The 12,442-nt window shown below is 30.4% G+C and overlaps 2 protein-coding genes across 5 annotated transcripts in view; one reads left to right on the plus strand and one right to left on the minus strand.

Annotated features, from left to right (window-relative positions):
• The window catches only part of mamo (maternal gene required for meiosis), a 665,568-nt gene that overhangs the window by 186,531 nt on the left and 466,595 nt on the right, over positions 1–12,442 (plus strand). For 2 of the 4 annotated variants that reach the window (XM_075300217.1, XM_075300220.1), the window contains exon 1: positions 9,834–10,744. The exons of the other annotated variants lie outside the window; for them this stretch is intronic. The gene's annotated coding sequence lies outside the window, so the exon portion shown is untranslated. Of the gene's footprint in view, positions 1–9,833; positions 10,745–12,442 lie in introns of those variants that run through there. 4 annotated transcript variants of the gene reach the window in all.
• Positions 2,833–6,515, minus strand: LOC142229975 (uncharacterized). Its single transcript, XM_075300576.1, has 7 exons — positions 6,021–6,515; positions 3,921–4,043; positions 3,799–3,858; positions 3,632–3,664; positions 3,402–3,571; positions 3,182–3,335; positions 2,833–3,118 (listed from the first exon to the last, which is right to left on the minus strand). The coding sequence occupies exons 2-7, from the start codon at positions 4,027–4,029 to the stop codon at positions 2,985–2,987; spliced, it is 660 nt and encodes a 219-aa protein (XP_075156691.1). The 5' UTR covers positions 4,030–4,043; positions 6,021–6,515; the 3' UTR covers positions 2,833–2,984.

Raw genomic sequence — 12,442 nt, forward strand, 5'->3', positions numbered from 1 at the left:
ATGTCCATAGAATACTGCACTTTCAAAGGCACGATGAGAAATGTATCCGAAAGTTTTTTTTATAATATACACCAGATGTCGTCGAAAGTAAAAAAAATATTCCCAATAATAACTTTATCAGTTGCTCCTTTAGGTATTTAGAAATATACAGCCTATTTCTGTATGTCGAACGAACTCGGACGATCGACTGAAATGCATAGAAGCAGCTGATTTCTGGTTATAAATTCAGCTGTTTGTTTCCATTTCAGTCGATCGATAGAGCTCGTTCGACATATGGAAACTGGCTATCCACTTCTGTTAAAAAAAAAAAACAATTTTTTACTCTCTGAAAATAATATTAAAGGATTTTATTGGTGGTTGCCTCGGAGTAAGCCGTTAGACGCATGTGTTATGTTATAGGTTTTGTAATTTTAAATCCCCTGCTTAACAGTTTGAAAGTTATAGGAGTTTTAACAGGAAGTTATAGGAATTTTAGCAAAATAGCAACAGAGACTATCAAACTACTGAATGCGTTTATTTCATGAATTAAACTTTAAATAATAAGAAAGAATAGTGGCAGAAAATTACATAGAAAAATTGGTCAAACATTATCAAAATTTTCAAAATTTATTATTTAATTCAAAATTTCCATAAAAAACGCAATAGTTGGTTTTAATGCTGTAAATGTGACATTTGGGCTGTCAAAAGTTGTCTTTTCATAGTTTTTTTAAAGGTCGGATTTGTATCTTTAGCTAAAATGTAGATCCAATGGTACAGACCAATGCCCAAGGAATAGCCAAACAGTGGTCTGCCTCGGGTAAAGTTACTCCGAAAAAAATTTAGAAATTTCATACAATATTGGTATCTAATGCCGTAAATTTGAAAAATGTCTAATTTTCCTTGGGGTAAAAAAGTTCCTTGGGGTAAAAATTGTTCCTTGGGGTGAAAATTGGGTTTTTATCTTTTGCTATTGGTAAAGATCGATGCCCACAGAACAGTCACAACAGAGTTACAAAAGGTGATAGCCAAAGGGATTCGTAATGGGTGATGAACAAATTGAAATGGATAAAGGAATTCAACGCTGAATCCAACGTCGTGGTACCGAAAAGGAACAGTGATTTTTTTCCATGATAACTAAACGACTTTTACCTCTTCTCTTACTCCTGTCAAATTGGCCAGTATTGCCTATGAATTGCTGCCTCCCCCCACCACATTCTTCTGCCATGGCCCTGTGCCATTTATGTATATAAAAACTCACTCGCTGGGCACAAACATTTATCATATGCGACTATTGTAGCGATCACAAAGACATATTTTGAAAAATTCGAAAAAAATATTTTCAAAATAATATAATAATAAAATTTTTTAATGAACTTGCTTCAATGGCGAAGTTGATATAAATCACCGACATTAATTAAAAACAATTAATTGATCCCATTAAATATTTAATTGGTCCAATTAATATATGTAACAAATTTTTTTTTTATTAAGAAATTCACTAAGACTGTTGTCGCGGTCACGGAGACATATTTTGAAAAATTCGAAAAAAATATTTTCAAAATAATATAATAATAAAACTTTTAATTGAACTTTCTTCAATCGCAAAGTTGATATTAATCATCGACATTATTTAAAAAAATTAATTGATCCAATTAAATATTAAATTGGTCCAATTAATATTTTTATTTTGATTAAAAAATTCACTAAGGCAATACATTTTTTTATTTTATATTGAATATGATAATGTCATAAGATTAGACCGACATTAATTAAACAATTAATTAATCCAATTAAACATTTAATTATTTCAAATAATATATGTAAAAAATTCTGGTTTTCATTAAAAAAATAATTGAGCCATTTAATTTTTTTATTTCAATTCAATTAAGATTTTAATTGAAAACATATTGGTGATTAATTTTCCTGTGTACACACAAAAAATAATGTTTAGATTCAATCACGAAATTAACTGATCCAATTAATTTTTAATTGAAACGTCTTCCATCGGAGAAATGATAGTTTCAATCACTGAATTCAATTAAAAAAAATTAATTGATCCAATTAAAAAACTAATTGATACTATTAAAAAAATTAATTGATAATATTAATTTTTGTGCTTGCTTTTTGTTTTAATTTAAAAAAAAAAAAAAAAAAAAAAAAACTAGACAAAAATTGTTCAATCAATTAAATATTTAATTAAAAATTTTTGGAAAATTCATTTAAAATTTTAATTGGAAATATTTTGGTGAAATTTTTTTCTGTGCAGATTGAAAAGAAATTCGTCAGTTTTTTTCCCTGTTTTTAGAAGACTAAGTACTTATCGGCCCACCGTCTTTTAAAATCTTTTACATGATTGATTTCATTAAAAACTGTCCATTTTATTATTCAATCATACACAAGTAGTGGCACTCGTAGCTGCTACTCTACCCGCTGGTACAAGGAACTAGTTTTGATCCAGAATGTAGTCACACATCGAGTAAAGTGTAGTAGTTCTACTTCTAATTACGTTTAATGGGCTTGAGTGGCGAATTAAACATGGACATGTCCTACGCGAGTATGAATTGCCCCCGTTTCGATTACTGATTCACCGTATCAGAACTAGTTGTTTAGTTATTTGAGTTGTGATAGTAGAACGAAACCATTGAGCAATGGTTCCTAAACGATTACTTTGTAATCAGATACGGTCAAATATTTAAATAACTTCAAAGACTCGGAAAAATAGTTCAATTTTAATAAAATTGCAATTTATTTAATAAAAATAATTAGTAGAAAAGATAATAAAAAATTAATTCAGTACAAGAGTTAAGCTTAAATTATTAAGAATTTTACACATTTTAAAATTAAGTGTAAAACTAAAATTTGACAAATTCGAGTGATTTTTACTTATTTAACATAAATAATTAGTACAAAAGTGAAAACTTAAAACAAAAATAATTCAATACAAACAATTTGACTTAAACTAATAAAAAATTCACATTTTTTACATTGAATTTAAAACTAAAATTTTACGAATTTGAAGTATTTTTTGAGGTGTTCCGATCAACACAAATCTTTTTAAAATGTCGCTTTTTCTGCAGTTGGATTGCTTTCCGCAGTTGCGTTTCTGGTGATTGCGAAATATCGGTCACTGGAATGGAATCTGCAAAATAAAATAGGTATACATGAGTACAAAATTATAACAAGACTTTTTTAGAGTTCTTACCCAAAAGAGCTGTGTAAAAATTACTCAAATATTTGAGTGATTTTTTTCCATGATTTCCATCAATATTATAATTAATAATTACATCCGTTCCAATTACATTTTTCAATGACTTTGCAATTCCTTCACGCACTATAATATTTTTCATCACTGTCATCTGTATCGAAAATTATAAGATTGTTTAAGCTGTACTTAAAAATTAGGTTTTAGAATAAAAACTTACATATAAATCCTTATTTTCAGTATTTATCTCATTATTGAGTGCAATAAGTGCTTTTTCAGTGTCCAACGGAAATTTGTTCTGCAGCGGAACTTCCTGTGCCTGTTGGCGTTGTAACGTCTTAATTAGCACTTTTTGCTCAGCGAGCATTTCAATCGTAATTTTGATTTGCGCTGAAAAAGAAAAAAAAATATTATTACAAATAAGTATGGTGTGAAAATAAGCCATATTACCCTGAAGAACATTGCAGTGGTTTTCCATTTGATCTGAAACAAAATATTAAAAACAGTATTTTAAAAATTTTATTATTTTTATATATCATTTATTATATCATTAGTACTAGCAAAACAATTAGTATTTCAAATCAAATTTTGTTAAGTTAATTGTAACACAAGCCTACCTTTAAGATCATTTATTTTCTTTTCTAGTCCTTTACAATTGCATTTTGATCCCGAAGCACCTGAAAATTATCGTTACAAAGTTAGCATAAATAAATATATATTTTTATTTAAAATTACTTACAATTTTCAATGTTCTCGATATTATCAGCGAACCGTTTCAGTTTTTTATTTGATGAATTGAAAGCTTGTTCCATTTTTAAAATTTTGTTTAATTTGTTGATATTATACATATATTTCGATCTAACTAAAGAATAGTAATTTGTAATGAAAAAATGAAAAATATAATGAAAATATTCTATACGATAATAATATACGGCTATTTTAAATACAATTATGTAATAACGGGAGCAATATGAAACAATTTTCATAATAGTACGCAACAGCCTTACACTCAATATCTTTTAAAGGAAAAATTTCTTCCACCTCGCAAAGCTCTTCGTCTGCCTTATATATGCCCAAGTTTAACGAATCACAAGGCTCACTATAAAAACTTCTTAAATTATTGAATCTTTTCGCATAAATTTGTTGGTTTGCAATATCAAATGCTACTATTTTCACGGGTAAATAATCTTTAAGATATACACAATTGTTTGGAGACCTTGTGGTTAGAGTACTTCCTCGAAAATTAAAAGTTTCTTTATTTGTATCTAAAGTTGATGTACCATTATCGCTTTGAATTGGTAAGGAATTTTCTTCCATACAAAACCTGTATATCTGCTCCAAAATTTTTGAAGGAGATTTTACGCTTTTCTTAATTTTTTGCAAATAATTTTCATATGGATAGGAAGATCTTCCAATAGGGTCTCCTATGTGTTCTGCGGAATCTTGGACATGTAGTAAGCTATGCACATTATATGATACGCTATTTTCTCCGAAGATCAAAGGAAAATTTTCCACAAATATATTTAACATATCTTGAGAAGATTTAATGTTTTTTGGACGTTGTTTTGGGCAGCAAAGAAGTCGATATGCGCAGTGCAACAATAAAAATTGATAGTAAACATCTTTGGGGACGTTATCTTTTAAAGCAATAACACCGGTATATAACAAAAATTGTCTAAATTCTGTCGCCTTCCAATAAGGTATTTCATCCAATGCTCGTGGTCTACGGGCAAATTCACATGGTACATATTTTCGGAGAGCTAACAAAATTTCAGATACATTTTGTATATTTTTCTTAGTCACCGTGTACAAAAGTTTATTAGTAGTCAATCGTTTAAGGAATTTTCTTGTTACTCCTAGGTCAATCAAGTGCATTAAATCTAGATTAAGTTGAGACACCATGGATACACCGAGAGTTTCAAGGGGTGTAAGTTTATTTAAAAAAGCCAAGCTATGGTGGTTTGGGTATTTCCGGGAGAAAAAATCGGCATCACTTATTTTAAGACCTGGATTTATACTGTATGTTAACGTACCATCAATAGTCCGTCCTACTTGTGTACATTTTGTGCAACCATGGCGTGATGTATGTGATGGTGTACCACTAATAAAAGATCGTGCAGGTGCGTCACAAGTTACTGCATCGATTTTTATTTTAAATAATTTTCCTTCTATTTCAAATCCCTGTGTGGCGTAATTAGACATTTCCTCAGTAAATCGACCCAAAAATTCATCTATATTCGATGGCTTCTTCTTGCCAACGAAAACTCCCACTGCAAAAACGCACATCTCCGAAATGTTATTTACTTTAAGTAATATCGGCCAAACTTGTATTTTAGAACTTTTAAACAAAGGGAGACCGTCAATGTTAATATCGACGCTTATATAGTCTGGAAATTGAAATATTTTCGCTAGCCTTCTAAACTGCACCGCTATTCCTATGTGCAAATAGGAGCCCCCTCCAATATTTTTGATTGTTGGTTTTTTTGAATAGTCAAACCTTGTTATATTCCCAACATTAAGTCCTTCATGCTTAAGAATTTTTATTAAGTCATTCACGCAACTTCGTGATGGCTTATGTTTCATATGCCATTTTTTAAGTTTTTCCTGCAGAGAAATTTCTTTGCCTTTTTCAATCGAATCATTGGAAACAATTTCACAATCAGGCTCAATATCTTGACTTGTGCCAACATTTGTGGAAATTTTCTTTTTTAAATGAACAGAACTTGCCGGTCCTGTCAAGAAAAAATTTCCTAAAGCCTTTTCTTTTTCTTTTTTTATTAGCCGTCTAATTGTTCGTTTACTACTCATTTTTCATATAATTAATAATAAGTGTTCTTACCGAATATATGAAATTCAGAGACTTCCACAAAAAAAACACAAATAATTTCACAAAATCGATCCTATCGCCACCAAATTTAGAGAAAGACTGACAAATTTGTTTTGTTTTCAATATTTCGTCCATCTACATACCGTTGAATAACGGTAAACTCAGAATGAAGCAAACACACGTGGTAAAAGATAAAGCAAGCTTAAATGGTTTTTTATAGATTACTTCGTGGTATTCCAGTGTGTATTGGAACCCTTCCGATTACTTTGTATGCTGAAAGGAGTTAGTATGCAAAATTATTGGTGAAGAACCAACTACATGGTGCAGAATGATACTTCCAACACCACAGGGTACTACTGCTGCGGCAGCTCTATTCGCATGAGTTGCATGCGAGCGTCTAAATTCCCGCATTTGCTATAAGTGATTATGTACTATCGTTACGAATCAATGTGGTCGATGCTATTCAAAAAAGCTTTTACGTCGTTCTCCTAAATGCGATCGTTGTGCAGTCATTAACGTTGACTTTGCCATTATTGCTTATCGCTCAAAGCTTTTGTTTGCTACAGCTGCTACTCGTACGCTGTCGTCTATGTGTAAAAAGTGTTCAATTGCTGCGTTTTTTTTTTTTTGTTTTCGTTTGCATTTGCGAACAATGTTCGACCTTGACAATGAAAATAGTGTGATATAGTGCGATTGTTTGTTGTCGCCTGCTCCCGCTACCGCATTCCGCTCTCTTGCCTTAAATTAGATTTTGTTTGTTTCGTCTCATCATCATCATCATCATCGTGGCAATAGACAAATGGGATGTGTTGGGATGTGTTTGATGTAAGCAAGTGTAACATTGCCAGAAAATTGATTCGAGTAATTTGGGAGATTTTGTTTTTTGCATTACAGAATCTATTTGAAATTGTGGAAATGATAAGTATATCTTCTGAAAATTAATGAGTTATTATTTTGTCTATATATAGAAGTAATTAGAATTGTTTAAAAGGGTAAAAAGAGTTAAAACTTGATTTGAAATATGGAAGTCAAATTACTTTGGGAATTCATTGAAAACGATTTCCTAATTTTTGAGTTGTTTATTGACAAACATTTAAAACAAATTGAAATATTATAAAGCAGTAAAATTCAAAAATCTCATATCTCGTTAGTTTTTGTTATTTTTAGTTTAGAACTGATTACATTAAATTTATAAATTGTCTGTGTTATAGTATTAATTGGCCACTATATGAAAGGCGTATACGTTGTGCTTATGTTACATTACGTATACGTTGATGAATTACAATTAACAAAATAAGGTTATGCTGATAGCCTAAGTAGCTAATGCTAGATTAGTCTCTATTATCCTTATATTTACTATAAGTTTAATAAATAAATAAATAACCATTTTTATGTGATAGATGAGCACTGTAAGTGTCAAAATTAGTTTTTGAAAAATGATGTCATTTTGTTTTTTTTTTCTTAATTATTTTGGGAAATTTGACATTCGATATGTGTGATTATTAAAAAAAATTAATTAATTCTTAGTTTTGAAACAATTTGCTTCAACCAAAATTGTATGTCATTTTGATTCGACCTTACGGTATCTTCTTCTATCCTTCTTCAAAGTGAAAATATTTTAATTAAATCTTACATAAAAATAGCCATACCTTAACTTGAATTTATTTACCTAAAATAAGAAATACCCCCCTCTCCTCGTACTCATACATCTTCCTAACAAGCATTAAAATGTCTCTGCACTTGATAAAAATAAAAATGAGACCATTTTTACTTTTAATTTCACACAAACATTAAGAAATCCCCTTACGAAAATCAAGCCTCGTAATCGAAAGCAAAAAAAAAGAAACAAAACAAATCAAACAAAAAACACTTTAAGGATGTTGCCAATAAAAAAAATCTAAACACGCGCTCGTTACACAAACATTCTTTGTAAAATAGTTCAAGGAAAGGCATACAATGGGAATATGGGAGATGCAATTGGCTTAGGGAATAAAAGGGGGTATTATATTGAAAAGCGGAACTAAAGTTGAAAATGCATGCACAAACAGCCATCCACTCAGGCAGTTGTTCATATACACGACGAATATGGGGTACATTTTTCAAGGGCACACACGCCGCAATCGCATATGTAAGCAAATGTAATACAACAACATAACAACTCTCGACAATATGCGTTCGATCATTTAGGTTTGTTTTGTTTTTTAACTCTCTCTCTCTCTCTCTTACGCTCACATTCTCTTTCTATTTAATGCATTCATTTATTTATTCTCTTGCTAATAACGAAACCACACAAAACAGCGAACGCAATTACAAGCTTTCTTCGTTGCTGCATTCATTGTGGCTGTCGTCACATGGTGCTATAGCAGTCCCCAATAACCCCCACTCAAGATTGCCAATGCATATGATTGATATGTGTGTGAGAGTTATTAGAGAGCATACATACTCTATGTAAATATAAAATCATTCATTTCTGATGAAGGGTAATGGAAAATCACTATAGGGGTGGATGGGGGGAATGAAATATGCATTGTTTGATGCCAAAAGAATTTTGAAAAAAAGTGAAAATGTTTGTTTGATTTAAAATAATATAAACGAAATGATCCAATGCAATAGTAAATAAATTAGATCGAAATATGGTAGGATGAATATTACATTGACTTTTTGAGATCCACTGAGAATTTCTCTGATGGTGAAGACTTAGTAGACTTAATGATGGGCTTAAGCCAAATCGCGAGAATTAAAAGGATATTAAAAATAAATCAAAATGATTTACTTATATTTTGTTCACGCGTGGTACTTTGAATAAAAAAAATATATATTAAATTAAATTAAAAAGAAATTAAATTAAAGTAAAACGAAATAAAATTAAAACCAAATATAAATTGGTGCAATTTTCGATCGCAGGTCTTAGGAAAGACAATAGGGGAGTTGAAAATGGAAATTGGCTTGCCAAATGTTGCATTGACGGCTGTAGGTCCATACATGCTTGTCATTTTTCATTTTGCATTTTTTTTTATGAAAACATAATTCTTTTAAATAAATGAATAAACAAATACATTTTCTGATTTATTCCTAAGTCTTCATTTGTTTTTATATTTATATGGAAATTAACGCGTAAACGAAAAATAGAAACCAATGTCAGCCAATCTCCCATCTTCTTTATTCTATGGCCAATTAAACCATAAGAAACATTTTTACAGTTAGTCAACTTTCCATCATGATCATACCCACTTCCTTAACCAGAAACGGTTTACAGCATCTGTGACAGTAGTTGCTTGCAATAGCATTAATCCGTTGGCTTTTTTGTCTGTTATTATTTTGTTGTCCCCCCACCCCTCCATTATTCAGACAATTCTCTTTTTATTTTAATTTGATATTGTTGTTGGTTTCTTTGGGTATATTTTTTTTCGCTAATTGTTGTCTGCGACAGCATTGTTATGTTTTTGTTGTCTTTTTTTTTTGCATATGTTTGACGTTCAACGCTTGGCGACTAAACTAAGCAATCCAAACTAAATTGAATGTGATCAATGCGATTGTGTGGTTTATGCCAATATGATGCAGTCGTCGTGCAGCATTAGAGCTTCGTCGATGCGATGTTTGCCGATTGTGATGCTTGTCGTTGGCTACCTTTATGGTCGTTGCTATATGGTGAGCGTGAACAACGTACATACGTAAGTGCGCTTACGCTCATCAAATAATGCAGCTAACGCTGCTGCCACAGTTTCCCATTGCGTTAGTGTGGCCGTTGGCTTTGTTTTGTTTTTGTCTTTTCTCGATTTTTGCAATTGCCGCAGTTCGCATTCGCCTACTCTTACTTTAGAATGTATGGGGCCTTAGTTAGTAGTTTTCTATGCAACCGTTAAGTCAGTCTCCATTTTGAAACGTTCGTTGTTGAGAAGGTGCTGCGATCCGACTGTTCGTTACGGAAGAAATTCACACGGTATCCCACCGACAATCGATCGATCTGGCCGAATCAACACAACAACAACGCATTCCCTTAAATGTTCGTGTGCGTGTGTGATCGATTTAGTGTGCGTACATACACCTGCATACATATATCCTCATATATACAAATAATTTTCGGGGCTCTTGTAAGAAAATAATCCCGAAAACCTCCTTAAACTTGTGAACAAAAAAAATCTAACGAAAGTTTTAAGATTCCTTGAAGACGGGAAATTAAGTGATTGAGAAAATAAAATGCAGTTCACAAAATAAATATCAATTTTCATTTAAACACCCACCGTCGGTAAATGAGCAAAAGAAAAATGTTTTGATTTGTGTCAGTGTATGTGTGAGCCCCTTATTGTATGTGAAAAAAAAGTTAATTGGATTTTTTTTCGCTTTGTAACCCCTACACCGGATTTATTATTTGGTGCAAGTCTAAAAAAACCCGGAAACTTAAGTGAAAGTGTATTTGTTTGCTGTCGTCATTTTCTGGCACTTCTCTAAAGATGCATTAAAGAGGAGAAGTGTTACCTGTTGTAATATATCTCAAAAAAGAAATTCATATTCAATGATTTCATAAAAAAATCGATTTAGTGCCAATTTTATAATTGAATTCTTAACAAAAAATTTTTCTAATTAAAAATTTCAAACAACAACGAAAATTAAAAGTGATTATATCAGTTCCTGCTAGAAATCAAGAGTTTCCTGCTTCCCAATTACCGTTATCGTGTGATTTATTCTTGTCAAGTGTTTGTTTCAAGGGGTTGCCAGATTTGCTTAGGCAAACAAGGGTAAGTAATCAGCTGATTGTACACAATTTCAAGGAGGCATTAGTGTTGTGGGCATTCATGTCAAACTGTGACAACCATAATTTCAGATTTCTCAATCGAGGAATAATAATCAGAGATGATTTACCAGAAATCTGTGAGAAACTAATACAAATACCTGGACATAAAGACAACCAGAAGGACGGACAGATGGACACTAATATTATGGCGTATATAACTGATATAACCTTTTCAGGTTTTTTATTTTATTAAATAAAAATTATACGAATAAATTGCATATCCATATGTCTTTATTATAATTTGGCAACTAATATGTCTATGAAGATGAGCGACATGCTATTCATAATTAAACAATTTGTGTAGACAATGTGGCAGACAAGCCAAAAATCACAAAACGGAAAAACATTTTAGATATATACATATGACAATTATTAATTGTCCAATTTCATTCAAATGAAATTTTACATTGAAAAACACAACTGAGAATTGAAAGCTCGGAGGATAAGAAAACAATATTTTAAATTAGAATAGGATGTCTCTAAACGATGTAATAAAGCTAGAATTAAATTAAATTCAATAAAATTAAATTAAATAAAATCTAATTTTTTTGGGGGGAGGGTGGTCAAAAGTACATTTACGCAGCTCGTCGTATGCTGGACTCAATCAATATACATCGATAACGTCGGCTAAAACTCCGACTCTTATGGCTCCTGAAGTTTTGTTCCACCTCGCTACCGTTTCCACATTACTTCGAGGTGGACCCCCATGCACCTCTTTCCGCGGTCATCCCGTCTTATTCTATAGTGTGTGCGGCCCTTGTGTTATCAAGGTGAACCTACTCACTAGCCTACTCACGGTTGCCACTTGAGCCAAAAATAATCTACAAAAATTGGGGAAAATTGTACCAAAAAAAAAAAAAAACTAACAAACAAAATTTTATTTCTATAAAAAGTTTGTATTTCCATAAAAAATGTTGTCAAAATTTTATTACTATAGAAAATTTTGTAAAAATTTTATTTCTATAGAAAATTTTGTCAAAATTTTATTTCTATAGAAAATTTTGTCAAAATTTTATTTCTATAGAAAATTTTGTCAAAATTTTATTTCTATAGGAAATTTTGTCAAAATTTTATTTCTATAGAAAATTTTGTAAAAATTTTATTTCTATAGAAAATTTTGTCAAAATTTTATTTCTATAGAAAATTTTGTCAAAATTTTATTTCTATAGAATATTTTATCAAAATTTTATTTCTGTAGAAAATTTTCTTAAAATTTTATTTCCATAAAAAATGTTGTCAAAATTTTATTTCTATAGAAAATTTTGTCAAAATGTTATTTCTATAGAAAATTTTGTCAAAATTTTAGTTCTATAGAAAATGTTGTCAACATTTTATTTCTATAGAAAATTTTGTCAAAATTTTATTTCTATAGGAAATTTTGTCAAAATTTTATTTCTATAGAAAATTTTGTCAAAATTTTATTCCTATAGAAAGTTTTGTCAAAATTTTATTTCTATAGAAAATTTTGTCAAAATTTTATTTCTATAGAAAATTTTGTCAAAATTTTAGTTCTACAGAAAATTTTGTCAACATTTGTATTTCTATAGAAAATTTTGTCAAAATTTTATTTCTATAGGAAATTTTGTCAAAATTTTATTTCTATAGAAAATTTTGTAAAAATTTTATTACTATAGAAAATTTT

The sequence above is a fragment of the Haematobia irritans genome, chromosome 3, assembly GCF_050003625.1.
Source record: "Haematobia irritans isolate KBUSLIRL chromosome 3, ASM5000362v1, whole genome shotgun sequence".
NCBI lineage: Eukaryota > Metazoa > Arthropoda > Insecta > Diptera > Muscidae > Haematobia > Haematobia irritans.